At 32.4% G+C, this 23,839-nt stretch overlaps 1 protein-coding gene across 1 annotated transcript in view; it reads right to left on the bottom strand.

Annotated features, from left to right (window-relative positions):
* Positions 1-23,839, bottom strand: part of LOC127730730 (116 kDa U5 small nuclear ribonucleoprotein component-like) — a 40,564-nt gene that overhangs the window by 11,315 nt on the left and 5,410 nt on the right. The window contains exons 5-18 of the mRNA XM_052239248.1: positions 20,975-21,050; positions 18,280-18,345; positions 17,839-17,874; positions 17,277-17,367; positions 16,848-16,930; positions 16,161-16,327; positions 15,116-15,243; positions 14,628-14,691; positions 13,241-13,331; positions 12,626-12,889; positions 11,306-11,499; positions 10,776-10,887; positions 2,538-2,678; positions 900-993 (exon numbers count right to left, since the gene is read on the bottom strand). Of these exons, the coding sequence (XP_052095208.1) occupies positions 900-993; positions 2,538-2,678; positions 10,776-10,887; positions 11,306-11,499; positions 12,626-12,889; positions 13,241-13,331; positions 14,628-14,691; positions 15,116-15,243; positions 16,161-16,327; positions 16,848-16,930; positions 17,277-17,367; positions 17,839-17,874; positions 18,280-18,345; positions 20,975-21,050 (1,607 nt within the window). The remainder of the gene's footprint in view (positions 1-899; positions 994-2,537; positions 2,679-10,775; positions 10,888-11,305; positions 11,500-12,625; positions 12,890-13,240; positions 13,332-14,627; positions 14,692-15,115; positions 15,244-16,160; positions 16,328-16,847; positions 16,931-17,276; positions 17,368-17,838; positions 17,875-18,279; positions 18,346-20,974; positions 21,051-23,839) is intronic.

The raw sequence follows: 23,839 nt of genomic DNA, 5'->3' as shown, positions 1-23,839 counted from the left end.
TCTTGGATGATGGATTGGCTACAAAGTAACAACACTTGGTCAGCACCTCATAAGGAACATTCATGCCATGTTTGGTTTCATTCCATTCAGTGGTTCTCTAGAAGAAGTTCAAAATGTAAAAAGTTAACGCCGACGACGGACGACGACGGACGACTACGGACGACGGACGACGGACGCCAAGCGATGAGAAAAGCTCACTTGGCCCTTCGGGCCAGGTGAGCTAAAAAGTTGTTCATCTGACACACCCATTTTTTATGGTAAATATTGTTTATAAAGCAAACCAGTTAAAGGAATTGTTGTCCTTAAACTTTTTCATTTTGGCTAAACAGACTTATATCTTTGCATGTGTTTTTTGTGCGTGTCTAAAAACATCAATTGGTTAATTCATAGTTTGAAACAGAACTAAATTTTTGTTTTTCTATTTTTTCTTCATTCAAATTCTGTGCAAATTAAGTTTGGATGGTGGACAAGATCATGTCTCTCTACAGAGCTCATAACAGTCAAACATTTGTTAATTTTATAGCTGGGTTGATGAATATGCTGATTGTTGTTCCTTTAAATGGAGCATTTATGTATTCACTATCCACCGTACGTCATGTGAATAATGTGGGGTGCCAGTTTCAGTTTTAAAGGAATAACTATCAAATGTTTTGCAATTTTTGCATTGTTTAATATTAAAATTTTTTTTTTAAAATCGCATTACCAAATTGTTTTATGTTTTATTCTAAACGCTACATATTTTTATATTTACTATCAAAATGAAAGTAACTTCTTTGAAATACAGTATTCTTCCTTTAGGCTGATGATGGAAGCTTTTTTTTAACTTTACATTTCCAGTTGATCTAGCCAAAATAACTTATAATTTAAGTATTGCATATGCCTTTTATCTGGCCACATACCAATTTCTGAGTACATCTTCCTGAGATCATGCATGACACAGTCAAGATACAGTTCACCTGTACCTAAAATAATGTGTTCTCCTGATTCTTCTACCTGAAAAAGATTGGAATAAGATAAATTAAATAAATGGAGAATGTGTCCATGGGACACAGATGATGCCCTTGTTTGCATATAACATTATAAAGGGACATAACTCAAGAGCGGTAAAAGTGACGCAACCCAAACAAGTGAAACTGTGAGCTACTGCTCACTGATGATACCCCTGCCCAAATATTTCGGTAAACAGGAAGTTGTTGAGTGATGAATCTGAAAACGCATCACACAGTATAGCTGACTTATATAAACCCTGAAACCAAATTTCAGAAATCCTTGTATTGTAGTTCCTGAGAAAAATGTGACGAAAATTTTCAACTTGGCTATCATGTGTAAAATGATACAAGTGTTCGGTAAACAGGAAGTTGTTGAGTGATGAATCTGAAAACACATCACACAGTATAGCTAACTTATATAAACCCTCAAACCAAATTTCAGAAATCCTTGTATTGTAGTTCCTGAGAATAATGTGACGAAAAGTTTCAACTTTGCTATCTAGTGTAAAATGATACAAGTGTTCGGTAAACAGGAAGTTGTTGAGTGATGAATCTGAAAACGCATCATACAGTATATCTGACTTATATAAACCCTGAAACCAAATTTCAGAAATCTTTGTAATGTAGTTCCTGAGAAAGATGCAACGAAAATATTCATGGGACAGACGGACTGACGGATTGATGGACTGACTGATGAACGGACAGACAGAGGAAAAAAAGTATACCCCACTTTTTTAAAGTTTGGGTATAATAATTAGAACTTGATTTGTGTTTTGTGGTAATAAGTATTGTGTATAAGTTTCCTAAGGCCAAAAAAAAATATATGTCTGTTTACGGCTACCCGACCGACCCTACTTTTGAGCGCCGACCCTAAGTCATTTTATTTCCGTCGTAAACTGAAAAATAAACTGATCTCATGTCAAAAGCGAAGTTAGTGTTGCAAATGATATAAATCAATTGCCTAATACATCCCAATGTTCACAATCGTGAATATGACAGCTGTTTTAAGGAAATTCGCAACTCGTGTGATGAAATAAACACTTTGCCCCCATTTTTTTCCAAGGGAAATAATCCAATCATCAAAAATACGGGTAAACTCGGCCCATGATCAACTCGGACCACGACAAGTCGAAACGGCATGACTCAAAATCATGTCACAAAAAATAAAATGGAAATACTGACCTACCTACCCTATTTTTTTAAAGTATGTAACCTTAAACAGACATATATTTGTTTTTGGCCTAACATTTGGTTGAGGCAAACCAAAGTTTGAGAACAGAACTAATTTTGGAATGTACATACGTACGGACAGATGTACAGACAAGGGTAACACTTAATGCCCCCCTCCCACTGCGCATTTAAGAATTTTAAGAATTTTGTAAGAGAAATACCATCAGAAAAGACTTTTGTAAGAGAAATACCAATAAAAAATTATTTGAAAGATAAATACAAAAGACATTTGTACGATAAATACCAATAGATAAGCAATTAAAGGAAATTCAAATAAAAAAGACACTAGTAAGAAAAATATAAAAAATATAAACTTACCTTAGTATTTAAAAGTGGATAACTTTTGTTAACCTTACGTAAACCATCCAACATTTTTGGAAGTTCAGAGGGGTTGACTGGTTCAACTGCTATCTTAATCACAGAGTTTGTGTTAAATTTGAGTGGTCTAAATATGTACACCTGTTAAAATTAAAGATATATTCATATTAAACACAAGGACCATAACTCTGCACAAAATCATCAGACCGGAACAAAATCCAAACTTTATCTGTAACTTGTCATGATAAAACTATATACCAACTATCAAATCAATATCTTTAAGCATGATGAAAAAGAGTACGGAAAACTGATTATTTGTGTGAATTTTCTAAGTCCAAGGACCATAACTCTGAACAAAATCATCAGATCTGAACAAAATTCCAACTTGATCTGTAACTTGTCATGATAAAACTATATACCAATTATCAAATCAATTTCTTCAAGCATGACGATAAAAAGTGTGGAAAACTGATTATTTGAGTGAATTTTCGAAGTCCAAGGACCATAAATCTGCACAAAATCAACAGACCAGCACAAAATTCAAACTTAATCTGTAACTTGTCATGATAAAAGTATATACCAATAATCAAATCAATATCTTCAAGCATGACAAAAAAAAAGTGTGGAAAACTGATTATTTGAGTGAATTTTCGAAGTCCAAGGACCATAACTCTGCACAAAATCATCAGACCAGCACAAAATTCCAACTTGATCTGTAACTTGTCATGATAAATCAATACACCAAATATCAAATCAATATCTTCAAGGACGAAGAAAAAAAGTGTGGAAAACTGATTTGCGGGACAGACAGACAGACAGACAGACAGACAGACAGAGTGCAAACCTAAAGTCCTCTTCAGCTTCATCGTTAGGGGACTAATAACTGGTGCAAGCTAATAAGGTTAGTTCAGAGGTTAGATATAATTGCTACTGACATCATATATAATGGCACACATTACAGCTGTAACATGTGTACATCTGAAATTTAGTACTGAAACTATATTGAACAAATCTATTATACTTTTACGGCTACCCGACCGACCCTATTTTTGAGCGCCGACCCTAAGTCATTTTATTTCCATGATGAAAAAGGGTACGGAAAACTGATTATTTGTGTGAATTTTCTAAGTCCAAGGACCATAACTCTGAACAAAATCATCAGATCTGAACAAAATTCCAACTTGATCTGTAACTTGTCATGATAAAACTATATACCAATTATCAAATCAATTTCTTCGAGCATGACGATAAAAAGTGTGGAAAACTGATTATTTGAGTGAATTTTCGAAGTCCAAGGACCATAAATCTGCACAAAATCAACAGACCAGCACAAAATTCAAACTTAATCTGTAACTTGTCATGATAAAAGTATATACCAATAATCAAATCAATATCTTCAAGCATGACAAAAAAAAGTGTGGAAAACTGATTATTTGAGTGAATTTTCGAAGTCCAAGGACCATAACTCTGCACAAAATCATCAGACCAGCACAAAATTCCAACTTGATCTGTAACTTGTCATGATAAATCAATACACCAAATATCAAATCAATATCTTCAAGGACGAAGAAAAAAAGTGTGGAAAACTGATTTGCGGGACAGACAGACAGACAGACAGACAGACAGACAGAGTGCAAACCTAAAGTCCTCTTCAGCTTCATCGGTAGGGGACTAATAACTGGTGCAAGCTAATAAGGTTAGTTCAGAGATTAGATATAATTGCTACTGACATCATATATAATGGCACACATTACAGCTGTAACATGTGTACATCTGAAATTTAGTACTGAAACTATATTGAACAAATCTATTATACTTTTACGGCTACCCGACCGACCCTATTTTTGAGCGCCGACCCTAAGTCATTTTATTTCCATGATGAATAAAATGCTTCGCTGGGGCGCAGCTTGATACGACCGCAGAGGTCGAACCCTGAACAGTTGGGGCAAGTATGGACACAACATTCAAGCTTGATACAGCTCTGAATTTGGATTGTTATTAAATATTTGACACAGCATAGGTTTCTGACACAGAAAGAATGTGGTCTAAGAACTTGAATTTTTTTAATTTACCTATTATGGTCCAATGTCCAAAATCAAAATACATGGTTAGATTCAGCATATCAAAGAACCCCATATATTCAATTTTTGTTAAAATCAAACAAAGTTTAATTTTGGACCCCAACTTGGACAAACTTGAAAACTGGGCCCATAATCAAAAATCTAAACACATGTTTAGATTCAGCATATCAAAGAACCCCAAGAATTCAATTTTTGCTAAAATCAAACTAAGTTTAATTTTTGACCCTTTGGACCTTAATGTAGACCAATTTAAAAAACGGGACTTAAAATTAAAAATCTAAATACATGGTTAGATTTGGAATATCAAAGAACCCCAATAATTCAATTTTTGATGAAATCAAACAAAGTTTAATTTTGGACCCTTTTGACCTCAATATGAACCAATTTGATAGCGGGGCCCACAAATAAAAAATCTAAATTCATGGTTAGTTTCAGCATATCAAAGAACCCCATATATTCAAGTTTTGTTGAAATCAAAAAAAGTTTAATTTTGGACCCCAACTTGGACCAACTTGAAAACTGGGCCCATAATCAAAAATCTAAACACATGTTTAGATTCAGCATATCAAAGAACCCCAAGAATTCAATTTTTGTTAAAATCAAACTAAGTTTAATTTTGGACCCTTTGGACCTCAATGAAGACCAATTTAAAAAACGGAACACAAATTAAAAATCTAAAAACACGGTTAGATTTGGCATATCAAAGAACCCCAATAATTCAATTTTCAATGAAATCAAACAAAGTTTAATTTTGGACCCTTTTGACCTCAATATGAACCAATTTGATAGCGGGGCCTACAAATAAAAAATCTAAATACATGGTTAGATTCAGCATATCAAAGAACCTCATATATTCAATTTTTGTTGAAATCAAACAAAGTTTAATTTTGGACCCCAATTTGGACCAACTTAAAAACTGGGCCCATAATCAAAAATCTAAATACATGTTTAGATTCAGCATATCAAAGAACCCCATATATTCAATTTTTGTTGAAATCAAACAAAGTTTAAATACTGGACCCTATCTTGGACCAACTTGAAAACTGGGCCCATAATCAAAAATCTAAACACATGTTTAGATTCAGCAAATCAAAGAACCCCAAGAATTAAATTTTTGTCAAAATCAAACTAAGTTTAATTTTGGACCCTTTGGGCCTCAATGTAGACCAATTTAAAAAACAGGACCCAAAATTAAAAACCTAAATACACGGTTAGATTTGGAATATCAAAGAACCCCAATAATTCAATTTTAGATGAAATCAAACAAAGTTTAATTTTGGACCCTTTTGACCTCAATATGAACCAATTAGATAACGGGGTCCACAAATAAAAAATCTAAATACATGGTTAGATTCAGCATATCAAAGAACCCCATATATTCAATTTTTGTTGAAATCAAACAAAGTTTAATTTTGGACCCCAATTTGGACCAACTTGAAAACTGGGCCAAAAATCAAAAATCTAAATACATGTTTAGATTCAGCATATCAAAGAACCTCATATATTCAATTTTTGCTAAAATCAAACAAAGTTTAATTTTGGACCCTTTGGACATTAATGTAGACCAATTTGAAAACTGGACCCAAAATTAAAAATCTAAATACACTGTTAGATTCGGCATAACAAATAAATAAATGTGATCAAAGATTTTACAAATCTAATGCGCCATACTGTGCAATTAAAGATTACTTCTTGAAATTTTTCAATATTTGAAATTTGAAAAAAAAATAATATTTGAAGAATAATTCTTTTTAATTTCTGAAATCTGAAATGAGAAAAAATTGGCCCCCCACAATTTCTTTTTATCCACCCCCCCCCCCCCCCTTTTTCCCCCAAAAAAATTCTTTCCCTCAAGATATGGTCATAATCTCAATTCAAATTTCCAATGGAGTTGGCAACCATAATTACCCATTTAAATTTACCATAGTGCTAACTTAATCTATTTTATAATAGAATTAATAAAAATATAGTGTCAAATCTTTCATATGGATTTTTTTGTAAAAAAAAAAGATGAAAACATTTGCAGATATTTTTACTGGTCTTCCTTTATAAATATGCATTTCTTTAAACATAATTTAAAAGCAGTGTAAGGGAAGTAACCAAAACGTTGTATTTGGATTACCTCCCTTACACTGTTTTAGATTATCTTTATTGTTCATTAACCATTACTTTATACATAATTTAAAAGCAGTGTAAGGGAGATAATTTCAATGATGTATTTGATTTATCTCCCTTACACTGCTTTAAATTATGTTTTGTACTAAAGTATTTGTCCATTAACCAGGACAACCTTGTTTTTCCCCCTTTTTTGCCCGTAATTCCTAAACGGTTTGAGCCATAACCCCCCAAAGCAAATCCTAACCATCCCTTTGTGGTATGGAAACTTGTAGTATAATTTCAGAGAGATCCATACACCGTTCCACAGTTATTGTCTGGAAACTAGAAAATGCTCATTTTTGGCCCCTTTTTGGCCCCTAATTCCTTAACTGTTGGTACCATAACCCCCAAAATCAATCCCAACCTTCCTTTTGTGGTATTTAACTTTATGGTCAAATTTCAAAAAGATCCATTCACTTAAACTAAAGTTAGAGTGCGAAAACCAATATGTATTCGGACGACGACGACGACGACGACGACGGACGACGACGACGACGACGACGACGACGCCAACGTCATACCAATATACGACCACAAAATTTTTTTGCGGTCGTATAAAAAGGGTACGGAAAACTGATTATTTGTGTGAATTTTCTAAGTCCAAGGACCATAACTCTGAACAAAATTCCAACTTGATCTGTAACTTGTCATGATAAAACTATATACCAATTATCAAATCAATTTCTTCGAGCATGACGATAAAAAGTGTGGAAAACTGATTATTTGAGTGAATTTTCGAAGTCCAAGGACCATAAATCTGCACAAAATCAACAGACCAGCACAAAATTCAAACTTAATCTGTAACTTGTCATGATAAAAGTATATACCAATAATCAAATCAATATCTTCAAGCATGACAAAAAAAAGTGTGGAAAACTGATTATTTGAGTGAATTTTCGAAGTCCAAGGACCATAACTCTGCACAAAATCATCAGACCAGCACAAAATTCCAACTTGATCTGTAACTTGTCATGATAAATCAATACACCAAATATCAAATCAATATCTTCAAGGACGAAGAAAAAAAGTGTGGAAAACTGATTTGCGGGACAGACAGACAGACAGACAGACAGAGTGCAAACCTAAAGTCCTCTTCAGCTTCATCGGTAGGGGACTAATAACTGGTGCAAGCTAATAAGGTTAGTTCAGAGGTTAGATATAATTGCTACTGACATCATATATAATGGCACACATTACAGCTGTAACATGTGTACATCTGAAATTTAGTACTGAAACTATATTGAACAAATCTATTATACTTTTACGGCTACCCGACCGACCCTATTTTTGAGCGCCGACCCTAAGTCATTTTATTTCCATGATGAAAAAGGGTACGGAAAACTGATTATTTGTGTGAATTTTCTAAGTCCAAGGACCATAACTCTGAACAAAATTCCAACTTGATCTGTAACTTGTCATGATAAAACTATATACCAATTATCAAATCAATTTCTTCGAGCATGACGATAAAAAGTGTGGAAAACTGATTATTTGAGTGAATTTTCGAAGTCCAAGGACCATAAATCTGCACAAAATCAACAGACCAGCACAAAATTCAAACTTGATCTGTAACTTGTCATGATAAATCAATACACCAAATATCAAATCAATATCTTCAAGGACGAAGAAAAAAAGTGTGGAAAACTGATTTGCGGGACAGACAGACAGACAGACAGACAGAGTGCAAACCTAAAGTCCTCTTCAGCTTCATCGGTAGGGGACTAATAACTGGTGCAAGCTAATAAGGTTAGTTCAGAGGTTAGATATAATTGCTACTGACATCATATATAATGGCACACATTACAGCTGTAACATGTGTACATCTGAAATTTAGTACTGAAACTATATTGAACAAATCTATTATACTTTTACGGCTACCCGACCGACCCTACTTTTGAGCACCGACCCTAAGTCATTTTATTTCCATGATGAAAAAGAGTACGGAAAACTGATTATTTGTGTGAATTTTCTAAGTCCAAGGACCATAACTCTGAACAAAATCATCAGATCTGAACAAAATTCCAACTTGATCTGTAACTTGTCATGATAAAACTATATACCAATTATCAAATCAATTTCTTCAAGCATGACGATAAAAAGTGTGGAAAACTGATTATTTGAGTGAATTTTCGAAGTCCAAGGACCATAAATCTGCACAAAATCAACAGACCAGCACAAAATTCAAACTTAATCTGTAACTTGTCATGATAAAAGTATATACCAATAATCAAATCAATATCTTCAAGCATGACAAAAAAAAGTGTGGAAAACTGATTATTTGAGTGAATTTTCGAAGTCCAAGGACCATAACTCTGCACAAAATCATCAGACCAGCACAAAATTCCAACTTGATCTGTAACTTGTCATGATAAATCAATACACCAAATATCAAATCAATATCTTCAAGGACGAAGAAAAAAAGTGTGGAAAACTGATTTGCGGGACAGACAGACAGACAGACAGACAGAGTGCAAACCTAAAGTCCTCTTCGGCTTCATCGGTAGGGGACTAATAACTGGTGCAAGCTAATAAGGTTAGTTCAGAGGTTAGATATAATTGCTACTGACATCATATATAATGGCACACATTACAGCTGTAACATGTGTACATCTGAAATTTAGTACTGAAACTATATTGAACAAATCTATTATACTTATGTTTCTAAAATGTATGAAAATTAGTTGATATCTCTCTAATTAAAACCAATATTGTGGCTAGACCTGTGTAGCATCATGCAATTGACTGGGTAACATGTATACTGTAGCATAACTGATCATTTCCTTTCATTGAAGCCAAGAAAATTTTGGACAAAAATTTTCCTTGTACATGTACATTGATAGTTGTAAAATTTCAAACCATCAGCAAACAGGAAGTGGCTGCACAGCTGATTTAAAAATTTGCTTATACACTTCAATTCAATATTATCAAGTTGCAGACCAATCATTCCTTAGCAAAGAGGCCATGAAAAGTTTGATGAAAATTTTCCTTGTACAATGAGAGTTGTAAAATTTCAAACAATTGGCAAACAGGAAGTGGCTTCATGGCAGATGTAAAAATTGCTGTCATGCTACAACTCAACATTATCAAGTTGTAGACAAAATATAACATCATTCCCTTTCAGAGAAGCCAAGAAAACTAGACAAAAATGTTCTATCAAAGGTCTTTCGTACAGACAGATTTACAGAATGACAGAATGACAAAATGATTGATAAGTGGAGTAGCTACTAGTCCTTCTTTCACCATTGGCGATGTAAGTAAAAAATAAATTAGGTACATGTAGAGCCAATAAGGGATTAAAGTTGAATTTATGTGTATGTCATGTCCTAAAGAGAGGATAACAAGAAAAAAACAACCATGTTTTTGCTGATTTTGTAACCTTTTTATTGACCTGCAGGCTATTAATTTTCATGATGTGAGGTGAACTTTTCTGTAAAAAAATTTGTTTTTATCATTTGTTCACAGAAAAGAAATAGTGTCCTACAAACAGCAGTATAGTCTTTGACTCATCTATTGATTTTTCAGATGTTGGAAGGAGAAGTTTCTTAAGATTCTTGGAGAGTCAAACTAACCACTTTTTGCAGGACACCATACCCGGCTAGCACTATCAAAATCATAATCTGACATAAAGTCTTAAATGTTTGCCCTTCAATGAAGATGTGAACTAAGTGTCAAGTTGATGTAACCACATCTTCATGATTAACTTTCTTAATCAAAAACTTTTACCTGAGAATGTACTAATTTCATACTATCACATTTCTATGTTCAGTGAACCATAAATTAGGGCCAAAACTGTAATTCTGTATATAATTTAAAACATTCACATCATAATGAATATCTGTATTTAGTTTCCAGTTGGTGTGATCATAACTAAATGGAATACTACCCTAACCAAAAACTTGGTATGGTACAGACTAAGGGACAAACAGATGGATGCACACAAAACATATAGCCAATAGACATTACAATATTACATCAATCCATTGAAGGCCATTCAACCTACCTCTTCATTACTTGATACATCTGTAATAGTTGATGTTTTTACAATAGGCTGATCAATGCCTTCTATAAGGATCCAATTACCTGCTGGTACTCTATTCACTTCTACTTTGTACCTGTAAATATAATGTAATATTACTGATTCTGTAGGCAGTTAATATTAAAGTTTACAAGGCAGCGTTCTTGCTACAAATTTCATATAGTATCCAGGTAAATATAGAATTTTGAAATATCATCTTGTTTCTAGAAACTTCAAACTTCAAAGACTAGTTCATGACTTGACACAATAAATTAATATTCAATGTTAAACCAAATTGTTGTCTTCAGATTTCAATCTTAATCACACAGCTAGAGCAATTATCCTAACAAAGTTTGCAATCAAGTCAACCAACATTTGGGCAACAATGATTTCTAAAAAGGCTCTAAGTCAATTATCTAGAAAACTTAAATATTTATTCATATCCAGTAGGATTTTTTTTAATGAAAAGCAGTATAACAGTTGGTATAATGTAAGCTGTTGTTTTTAATCAATACCTTGCCTCGGACACCCAAAGTCGACCAACTTGACCAAATCTTGAATCTTCCTCGTCTTGCAGGGAATAGTTTTCTCCTAGTATTCTCACTTCTTGGTTGGAATGTAATGTACCACTGATGACTCTTCCAAACACATGGAAACTTGTAGCATCTTGTGTAGGGTACAATTTTGTTGTATGGATCATTAATGGGCCCTGAAATTTCATTTATTTTCAGATATTTTATTCATGGAAATTATTTATTCATTAAGAATAGCTAGTAATATTCAAAAATTAAACAGACCTTTTCCTTCATATTTAACACTTGAAGGAATAACAAAAAGAAAAATACACAAGCATAACATTAATAACTTCTTTTTGCTTTAGGTCCTGTTGCAAATATTACAAACAAATTCATGACAAGTCTCAAGGTGATAATAAGTTTGGTGAAGGAGTAGGGGCATTAATGCCCAGTTTTGGCCAAAGGAAATAAAGTGTTTGAGAACTATTTCAAATTTGCACACAATGTTTGGAAATGAATAAAATCAAGAAATATAAATGAATTACATAAGATTTTTTTATCTGATGATATCACTATTACATCATGCAAATATGTACCGTTTTCATGAAAACGTAGAAAACTACAGAATTTATGCAGTTTTCCATAGTTATTTCTATTGTGGAAACATCATGCCAGCCAAGAAACAACAAATTAATTTTAGATAAGCTTTATTATAACTATTGACATAATCTACAAATATAAAGTTGTTTTTTGGGGTGCGCACATACTCTGTCAATCTAATATATACTTTTGATGTAAAACAAGGAAAATCAAGAAATTTTACAAAACATACAAATTTCGTCATGGTTTGTTGCCAGAATATGTATGATAACTTTCAAATTTGCACTAATATTTGGGCCAAATAAGGGCCTTATTGTCCCTACTCCTTTATACCTTTCCAGAAAGTCTAACATAGAAATATAATACAGTTTGTAATACCCTAAAATTCAAATGTAAAAACATTCTTTGATTAAACCGTGAATAACTTAAGTTTAAATAATAGACTTATAAACTAATTTTTAATTGTCTCCTTTATATTTAATTAACTACATGTAGGTATCTACATCTAAATTTAAAGTAAATTGCAATTATTTTTATAAGTTTTCATTTAAAAGAAGGTACGGTAATGAACTAATACAATAACAAAACAGTTTTCATACACGATTGGTTTTTATAAAAGTATTCTATTCTATTCTATTCCATTCATAACTATGATATATTTCTAGTTTATATTCACTGTTCAGTGAAAATTTCTCACAATCATATGTTTGTTTTTCTTACCTCTGGATCACATTGTGCCATGAGCTCAGCTAGATCAGAATCACTTGGTCCAGTATACATATGTTCTATTTTAGTCTGTGCATTGGTCATTGGAGATTTAATATGTTCTACAATCATGTCAACAAAGCCAGTGAAATCTCCAAAGAATCTTTGCCATACTAATCTCATTAATGGGCGAATGTTCAGTTTTCTTTCCTCCTTAGTTAATGCAATACCAAGTTCATCACACACTCTGGGTAAACAATCATCAACATCACCAACAACCTGTAAAAAAAATCATAATTCATCTCTAGCAACATTCATGACTATAAGTGCTTCCCAATACAATGTCACAACATTGCATTGAAAAAAAGGAAAAGTTTGATATAACTCATAATTTCATGGTTGTAGCATTTATATGTAATCATAAGAATTTCATGCTTCTTTTTTTTTAATTTTATTGGGTGTAAAAGTGTTGATCGTGCACATATTTTTAGTATGAAGCATGGAATACATAGTAAAAACTGAATATTTATCTCAAACAGAAGCTTGTACTATAAGATTCATAGAACTGTTAAAAGTTTATCAACATTAGATTTTTTAAAACCCAATATATCTTAATTATTTCAAACATACCTGTGCAAATATTTTGTATAATGGCTCCAGAATAAATTCTACAAAACTTCTTTGAGCAGATCCAGTTTGAGGTTTCTTTGTGAATTTTCTCCTACAATAACAATGATATCATATAAATAATATAAATATCATAGAACACTGACTTTAACTGTAGCAGCCATTGAAAAACAGATTTGGAGGAGGGTTGATATTTCACAATCACAAATATGTCTAACTCCACCACATTCTCTTTGTTCCTCCCAAGTCAGAAGTCTGTAATTAAGTGGTTGTCATTGGTTGCTGTCTGTCTTCTTTTGTTTTTTTGTCTTTTGTTGTGTTGTTTTCAGCATAAATCAGACTGTTTGTTTTCTCTTTTGAATCGTTTCACATTTTGTCATGAAAAGTCCATGCCTTTTATAGCTTATATATATTGTTGAAAGCTGTAGATGACCCTATAGTTCTTTTACATTCTCTTTCTTGGGTCTCTTTGGCTATCATGCATGCCACATCTACGACGAGGTTTTTTTTTTAACGACGTTGACTACCCATGAGGGTCTTGCACGGTCAGTTTGCCACATCTCTTTTAGTATTTTTAAATTTATAGTGATGTATGTAACATTGTAAAATTCTATGATAAGTTTGAATTTGGATCTTTAAATTCAAAGCTCAGTGTTTAAAAGCTAGCTCATTTCATCCTGAATTATTTTTTCTCCTTTTATCATAATCAATGAATTGATTTCATGTGTTATCTGGTTCATGACATAAAATTCAAAGTATATGAAAACAGAAGTAGATATCTGACAGATCTGAAAAAGGCTCACATGTTACAACTCACCACTATTGCGCTGTTGATCAAATATGAAGTCATTCTGTTGAGTTATTACTATCAGAGAAAAGTGGGAAGAAAATATTTATTGAACCAACAGACAAAAGAAATGATGGACAATATAAAAATAAGGAGATGTGGTATGATTGCCAATGAGACAACTATCCACCAAAGTTCAAATGAATATAAGAAATTATAGACAACCATACAGCCTTCATTTAAATTGATACACTTATGCCTATCTCTAAGGTAATTATAATACAGCCCCCAAATAACCCTAATACTATCCACATCTATTTCAAATAGGAAAAAAAAAAGATGATAAGCCTAGTACCTTGTTGCAATTATACTCTTTGTCAATTCCATGTTTTGTCAAGAGAATACAGCACTTCATCCTTAATGTCTAAAGTTAAAACAATTTGAAATAAAATGTGGTAATGACGATAGCATCCATGTTGGTGTCATGCTGGATTGTTAAGAAAATACACTGACCTACCAAAAAAAGTAAAGACCCAACTGATAAGCTAATAACTATCAACAATATATAGCATACATAAATAATTTATTTTTTATTAAACTTACGTTGCACCGTTGAAATAAATATCACCCCATAATCTCCTTGCAAATTCTTTTTCATTTATACCACCTATAACAAAATATTTTTGAAATATAACAAATTCATTTGAATCTAATTTCTAAATAAGCGATTAATAGATAGTACACAGTGTTTGGAGATCTCAAAATAGGGAAATCTGAGAGGCCAAGAAGAGGGCTCATCATAACTTCTCCTCTATTATCTTTATTTAACTGCTGTGACCTTGACTAAAATATGAATATTGAATTTTCTCTCTCAAAGGGATTATATTTACTCATTATTGTCACCAAATTCTGTTTCAAGATCTGATCAATGACTTATTTTAAAATAACTGGAAACCAAAGTAGTAAAGTCTTGATGCAAAGACAAGATGGCATTCATCACAAAAGCAAATAACAAATGAGTTGCAACAAAATTTACATATTATTGTACTGTACATATATATTAAACTCTATGGTATATATTTTAAACATACCATATGTATCACTGTAAATTTTAGCAAAAGAACCCAATGTAAAACAAAATCTGAAGTATGAGCTAGCAAAGCACACATTTCCTAGAACAGGGGAGATAACCTGGCCTTCATCTTCTTCTGAATAAACACTGAAAGTATACAAAGCAATGTAAATTCAATGTTATTCAATGACATTCATCTGCTCTTTTCTGTAGAATAAGTATAGGATTCTAACATTTTCAAAATTAAATGAAGTCAAAATATTTATGCAATTTGAGTAGGTGCTTTTTGTCCAATGAAGTAGACTCACAGAAGGCTAAATTGCTCACCAGCAAAATCATTTTTTTATGTATTGATTTATGATGAAAAGAAAAGTACTGTTTTTTTTATCCAAAGTTACAACACTTATTACGTTCCATCTAAAGAACCTTCATGTATGCTTTTATTTCTTTACATCTGTAAAGATCTTAGTCCACAGAAATCGCCTGTTTGATATTTATTTTCAAAACTAGCTTAGTCTGCATGCTACCTGCTAGTAATTTTTCTTTAAAAATATATCTATGTATTTTTTATATGTGTCGAGCACCCTGATAATGTTATTTCAAAGAGAAGTATTTACTTTAATTCATGTCATGACAATTTCCATCAATTACAAATCTTGTTTTTTAATCAATCACACTTTTATAAGCCTCAAGCTACATTGTATCAACATTTACTTTAGAAGTAGTATATTTTCCCGATCAAACTATTAATTTCCACCACAATAAAAATTTGAGTAGGTAGAACTGTTAGTTTCCAGTCAAAGTAATTTTCTCCAATATATATCTGAGTTTACATGGTTTTTATTTTGATTAAATATGCAATTAAATTTTACCATTTTTTTTTGGGGGGGGGGGGGGGGGGGATTGCCCTCACTATTACCTGTTTGTAGTGTAGTTTACTAACCTGATACCTGATTAAACTGTTTATTTCCTCCAGTATATGTCGGAGTTTATAATAAGCATCTGTTAGTGGGGGTGGGTGGGTTTGCCCTCACTATTACCTGTTGGCAGTGTAGTTTACTAACCTGATTAAACTGTTTATTTCCTCCAGTATATGTCTGAGTTTATAATAAGCATCTGTTGGCGGTAATTTTAATTCCAGTATTAATCGATCTACTTTATTAATACACACTGTGATTGGTAGTCTTTCCTGTACAGCATGCTTTATCAATCGTTCTGTGTTCAACATTACCTGTATACAATAATATCATACAATTACTTGGAGTTCAACTTATTAAAACGTATTATCAGCAATTTGTACATTTGGTTTTTTTTCCTTTAGCTCAACATTTTTTCATATCATGACAGGACTTGATACTCGAAAATATTAGGCATGACATCACATATCAGTGCAGCAACATCACACGTATATGTCCATCTGCATCAATTTATCAATGAAATGCATGCGACTTCATTCATACAACCAAACAACTATCACAAAATTTTGTATGCGTAAAAGTAGTTTTACTAACATATTCATTTTATTTTATATTCTCAACAAAAAAACATCTTGTTAAGACAAATTGCTGATACAAAGAAAAATGGAATTCTGTTTTAATACTGAGTTCATCAGATGGAATATCAGCTTGCCCTAGCATTATCTGACGAAGTGAATCAGCTTATGTATATGTAGCTTACACAATACATATATCTCCTAAACAGTAGGCATGGTTGTTACCTGTTGTTTTCATTGTACAAGTATATATACTTACACCTTCAGCTGCATCTACAAATATAACTGCTCCATCACTAAGTCTGAATGCTGCTGTTACTTCATCAGAAAAATTTACATGTCCTGCAAGGAAAATTAGATCATTCTAATTAGTCTTTTATCAAGTCTGTGAGCAAATTTATACAAATATGGAAAATTAAAAAAAAAGATTGATTTATTAAACCATATTCGTGTGGTTTTCATGATTGGAACAACAGTTTTTCTTTATGTTTTACAAGTTAACCTGTAAGAAATATGATAAGTTAAGGTTAAACTTTTCAAGTTTGGGTCAACTATTATCATGTGATGTCTAGGTCTAAAGTTAATAAGGCTAAGCCAAACACATCACAAAGCCTATAAAATTTTATAAAGAGCTAAGAAGGGTTGATTAAAGTGTATAGAAAACTACAGTTTCAGTTTTTAATAATACCTGGAGTATCAAACATATTGACAAGGTAGGACTTGTTTCTGGTATCTGGCAACACTAGGGTTATAGGTGTTGATTTGATGCTAACTCCTCTCTGAAAGTAAAATCATTTCATGTTTTGTTAAAGATCATTTAAATAATAAACTTTTTAAACTCTGCTTTATTGTATTTAGTTTTATGGTTTATCCTAGAACTTTGGTTTATTTCTAAACGAACAAGTTCATCTTTTTCACAGAAGTAAAGACAACACTTTAGTAAATGTGATGAAGTCCCTAGTAAATAATTTTCAATGCCAGTTCCATGCAAAATTATGCTTCATTAACTATTGATAATGATTCTGTCACAACCTCTAAAACTTCCCCCCCCCCCCCCCATGAACTAATTAACATGCATTTGTAAAACGTATTTGTTATATAATCAATGTCTTAGACATCACATAACTTTTGTTTCATCAGGCTAACATGATGCATTTGTTTCAAACACTCCAATTGTTGAACAGACTTTGTTCCAAAGGAGGAAAACATAAGACTTGTCAAACCTTCTGTAATGAAAATGAAACACTTACCTCCTGCTCTGTAAATAAGATGTCTGAGTAACGAAGCTGAAAAGTAAAACAAGTGGTAAAATTGGCAAACAATCTGTATGATAGTAAACAAGTTTAATATTTAGTATAAATTGTAACAAACAAATATTTTGCTGAATCAGGATTCAAATTTTGTCATTAGAGCTATTTTCCAAATGCTTGTAGTTTAAAGGTTTGGTTGACATGCTTCCTTTTTGTTTGTATAAATGTTTGCCCAAGCATTGTAATTAAGATTGACATCTGCAATCAATAGATAGGTGGGGCTTCAGCTTGTTTTTCACAAAAGCAGAATTCGTCAAAAAGAAGGTTCAGACACCAAATATAATTTTATTTTACAACAACCTTAAACAGATGAAAAAATGTAATTCAATCAGAGCTAAAACAATATTTGCTATTCTTATAGCAGACAAATAAATTACTTACATCTTTTTCATCATTGACCTGCATCTCAGGATGTGTTTGAAGCATTAAACAGTCAACAAAAGAAGTCTGAAAAAACCCAGATCTTACATCAACAGCTATATCTCAAGATTGTGCAGTGAGTATATACATGTAGCAAAATGCAGAAAAATTAAAGTACGTGAATTTATGGAAAAGTATAATCATAAATTACTATGTCAGAGATTTCATTGCCACAAGTAAATTAAAACTTAAAAAAAAATCTTTCATAGATACAAAGCTTTGGTTAGGAAGTTTGATTGTAGAATTCTTATTAAAAATGGGATATCACATTCTTATTTTTATGGTGATGTTGTTTATAGTGCCCATAAATTTAGATACAATCTTTGTAAACTGATTGATACAATTGAATAAACTTATTCTTAAAGATTGTCAATTTAACACTGCAGAAAAATCTTTAAAAAAGTATTGTTTTTATAAGTATTAACATTGATTTTGTTTTTGAAAAATTAAAACATAACTAAATATATATTGCAATACATGTATAGTTATAGTACTCATAATCCTTCATCTTGTTGATAATGTTTTCTTATATTTTGGCATTGTATAAGGCAATGTGTTTCTCAGACTGTTTATAACGTCTTAACACTAAATCTGTTGGATGTGTACTGACTGATACTTTAGTCTTTGTTGATTGATTGGCGTTTAACACCACTTTCAACACTATTGTGATATTTCGTGGTGGTCAGTTTTTATTGGTGGAGGAAGCCTGAGTGCCTGGAGAGAACCACGACCTTCGGTAGGATAACTAACAATCCTAGTCAATTAAGATTGGAGTCGAGTGCACCTGCCCCGTGCGGGATTCGAACCCACAACCTCAAGTGTTGACTGGCTAGTGATACAGTAGTTGGAATACTTAGACCACTCGGCCACTGAGGCCCCCTTTAGTCTTGGAGAACATGATGTAATTGGCTTTGAACTAGCTTTCTGTTACTGCAAGTATTCTTATATAGGTGCTTTGTGTCTATTGTTTTTATGTTAATTGTTTTTTGTGATTTGTACCAATCTATATCTATTAAGTTATTAAGCCATTTGCAACCGATTCTTTATAGTTCATATGCAGTACTGTTACACCACTGTCCCAGGTTAGGGAGGGTTGAGCACTTACAAACATGTGTAACCCAGCCACATTCTTTATGTGCCTGTCCCTAATCAGGAGTCTGTAATTCGGTGGTTGTCTTTGGTTTGTGTAAGTGAAATGAAGACTTATTATTAATATATTGGTTCAAGCAAAATATAATTCAGTACACGCATATATCAATAAATGCTTGATAGAAAGTTTCAAATTTCTACTTTATCATATTATTTCTGTTCTTTTCAAAACAATTCGCTCATGAATGTAACAACGTATTTGATTTCAACGAAAGAAATCTCTGTATTACTGAAAAATTATTACACCAGGGTTTTCGATATCACAAACTAGTCAAAACATTTACTAAATTTTATCATCGGTACAAGGACATCATTCGTAAATATTAATCAACATGCAGACATCTTATACGTTCAGGTATTTCACATCCAATATTTTATGGTAATATTCTTTACAAAGCAAAAAATGTTGGCATTCACCTCAAAAGCTAACCAAATCTTTAAACAGACTTATTCGGAAGGGATATAGTTACGATACTGTTGTCAGGTCATTAAGGATTGCATATTTTGGTATTAATATTGATTCACTCATAGGGACTTTGCATCGGAAATAAACACATTTATTCTAAAACCAGTTGTTGGCATGATACGGGTTATGTTCTTCTCATATATTTTATGATGGTATGATACAAAACCCCTAATGGGAGGGATTTTACCTGATTTTCATATGATGCAGACATAATCTTTCAATCAGTTTAATTGAGGTCTGGAGCTGGCATGTCAGTAACTGCTAGTAGTCCTTTGTTAATTTATGTATCATTGTCATTTTGCTTAGTTTCTTTTGTTACCTTTTCTGACATCGGACTCAGACTTCTTTTAAACTGAGTTTTAATGTGCGTATTGCTATGTGTTTCTTTATTCTACATTGGCTAGAGGTATAGTGGGAGGGTTGAGATCTCAAAAAATATGTTTAACCCCGCAGCATTTTTGGGCCTGTCCCAAGTCAGGAGCTTCTGGCCTTTGTTAGTCTTGTATGTTTTTTTAATTTTAGTTCCTTTATATGTTTTTGGGTTTAGAGTGACGTCCATTTTCACTGAACCAGTACACTATTTTATTTAGGGGCCAGCTGAGGACCACCTCCGGGTGCGGGATTTTCTCGCTGCGTTTAAGACCCATTGGTGGCCTTCGGCTGTTATCTGCTCTTTGATCGAGTTGTTGTCTCTTTGACATATTCCCCGTTTCCATTCTCAATTTTATGTTTTCTGTCCTTTGGTCGGGTTGTTGTCTCTTTGACACATTGCCAGTTTCCATTCTCAATTTTATGTATTACATAAGTATGATTCTACTTTCATGATTTTAATGGCAAGACAATACTTCACAGTAACAATTGTACCATTGCTGTAAAATCTCTCTGTATCTATTCTTACTTTTACTCAACACTTAAAAATAAAATTATCTTTTTTTCTAAATTTTGATATTTGCTAACAATGACATTCCCATATTAAACAATACAGTGACACATTTTTGTTCAATACTCATTGTAACACAGTAGCTGTTGAATTAAGATTACCTTTCCATGGTGAAGGTGACCACACAAAGTTATATTTCTTATCAGATCTGGACTGTCCATCAAATCAGCCAAAAATCTGAAAATAATTATAAATTCTAAATTTTAAGCGTATGTGTGTATGTATACTGGCTCATCAATGATAGCAGTAAAACTTTATATTGCAACGTAAACTAATGGCTCTAAAGAGCCTGTGTCTCTCACCTGCATCTTCAATAATGGCCACTTTTTAGTAAATTCATCATTAAAGGGGAACAAATCTATTAAGAGTTAGCTGACAATTTCAGTCATGCTAACATATTTGTAGATCTTATCCTGCTGATAATTTTTCCTTTCTAAAGATTCTATTTATCTATTTATTTTTTTATGAAAAAAATGTAAAAATTATCATTAAAGGGGAATAACTCCAATAACGAGTCGTCTGAAGATTTCGACCAAAATGTCTTATTTGTAGATCTTGTCTTGCTGATCATTTGTGCTATTTAAAGTTTCTATCTATTACAGTTTTCAAGATAATAGGCAAAAAATGGGTCATTAAAGGGCAATAACGTCAATAAGGAGGTGACTTAAAATTTTGGTCATGTTGACTTATTTGTAGATCCTATCTTGCTGATGAGTTTTGCTTTTTTAAATTTCTATTTCTCTATTATAGTTTTTAAGATATTAGGCAAAAAAGCATAAATCTGGTAAAAATTCGTAAGGGTTCCGCGGAACCCAGTGTCTCGCCTACTTTTGCTGTTAATCACAGGCTCAACAAAATTGAGGAAAAAAATTAATAAAAATATTCCTCTCTATACTATCTTTTGATTGTAAGTAGCTTCTGTCCAAGTTTGGTAAAAATCCAGGATAGTTTATGAATCTAATAAATGTTTTAAAAACTTAAACTGCAGACTGTTATGTAATGTTAACTGGAAGAAAAACTAAGTCCATTTATAAGTAAAATACGGAAAAAATGGAACAAAATTTTAACAAAATTTCCTTTTAGATACTAGCTCTTAATCATAAACAAGCTTCTGTCCAAGTTTGGTACAAATCCAGGATAGTTTAAGAAAGTTGTTAAAATTTTAAAAACTTTAACCACAGAGTGAATGTAATGTTAACTGGCAGAAAAACTAAGTCCATTTATAAGTAAAATATGGAAAAAATAGATTATTTTTTTTTTTAAATTTACTTCTGGATACTATCTTATGATCATAAACAAGCTTCTTTCCAAGTTTGGTACAAATCCAGGATAGTTTAAGAAAGTTATTAAAATTTCAAAAACTTTAACCACAGAGCAAAGCTTCCAAAATTATTTTTAGCCAGCCGGACATTTTATATATTATCCCGATTTTAATCCCTTAAGACAAAATAAACAAAAGGCAATTATGGTAAACAGTTACTGAGTTGGCCATCCCAATGATTGACATTAAAAAAAAAATGATATTAAACTTTCTTTGATTCAAATTTGAAGTTCTGACGTAAACTGTTAAATTGGCAGTGCATCATTCGAAGTGTGCAACATCAGCGTACTTATATCTGCCGTACACTCTTTATTTGTGCAAAATAAAGTTGTCAAAAAACTTTAATTTCGTTTCTAATGTTATACCGGATGTTATCTTGACAATGGTAAAACATGGACCAGAGACGGATACGTAAATTCTGTGTACGTTTGCAAAGCATGAATGTGTGTAAGTAGCTCTTTCTACGTTATTTCTTCAAGAAAATATTCGAAATGAACGCGAGATAAAGGTATCAAAGACAATTTAAGCATTTTTTTAAGAAATAAGGATGCATAATTAAATTTCACACCTGCGCACATGCGCACACATGTACTAGTTCAAACAGAGACGTGTCTCTGGTTCAAACAACGTGGTTATGACGATTTTCCATTTTCACCTTTTTAATTTTTTCATCAAATCATAATTGTAAACGTATTTCTGAGAATTTAAATCTTTTTGACTAAATTAATTAGATGCAGACCGCTGAAATGTAAGAAAATAACTTTAAATAGACCGATCAATGTCCGGTTCAAAATAGTTTACCTGTCACCTGAACAGGTAAATTTCAGCTGTTCGACATCTAATTATCCTTGATTAAAATGAAAAGGTATTAACGTAGGGGTTGTTTTGATAGTACTTAATGGTAATGTCACTTTTATGACCGGAAATGTGTGGCTGTTAAAGGCAAAAGGTGGGGTCAAAAAGATCGCGAATTATGTTAAAATGACCGTCTCTTAAGAAAGCCTTGAAAACTAAAAAGTAGATGACCGTTTCATGCTTTGCCCAGCCAGACTTTTACCGGACATTATACAAATGTCCGGCATATATGACCGTTTTGGAAGCCTTGCCACAGAGTGAATGTAATGTTTCCTGGCAGAAAAACTAAGTCCATTTATAAGTAAAATACGGAAAAAATGGAATTTTTTTTTTACAAAATTTACTTTTGAATATTATCTTATGATCATAAACAAGCTTCTGTCCAAGTTTGGTAGAAATCCAGAATAGTTTAAGAAAGTTATTAAAATTTCAAAAACTTTAACCACAGAGTGAATATTTGTGGACGCCGACAACGACGACGACGACGGAATGTAGGATCGCTATGTCTCGCTTTTTCCACAAAAGTGGAAGGCTCGACAAAAATCATCATTAAAGGGCAATAACTCTTAATAAGGAGTCGTCTGACTATTTTTGTTCCGTGACTTATTGGAAGATCTTGTCTTGCTGATCACTTTTACTTATGAAAGTTTCTGTGTATCTATTATAAATTTTTTCGAGATAAGGAAAAAAAAATTAAAATGGTAAAATTTGTCATTTAAGGCCAATAACTCCAATAAGAAGTCATCTGACACTTTAGATGTAAATGGACAATAGTAAGAGCTCAACATTC

This window comes from Mytilus californianus, unplaced genomic scaffold (assembly GCF_021869535.1).
Source record: "Mytilus californianus isolate M0D057914Y unplaced genomic scaffold, xbMytCali1.0.p SCAF_2, whole genome shotgun sequence".
Lineage (NCBI taxonomy): Eukaryota > Metazoa > Mollusca > Bivalvia > Mytilida > Mytilidae > Mytilus > Mytilus californianus.
The sequence above is the reverse complement of the archived record's forward strand: the minus strand, read 5'-3'. Positions and strand labels throughout refer to the sequence as shown.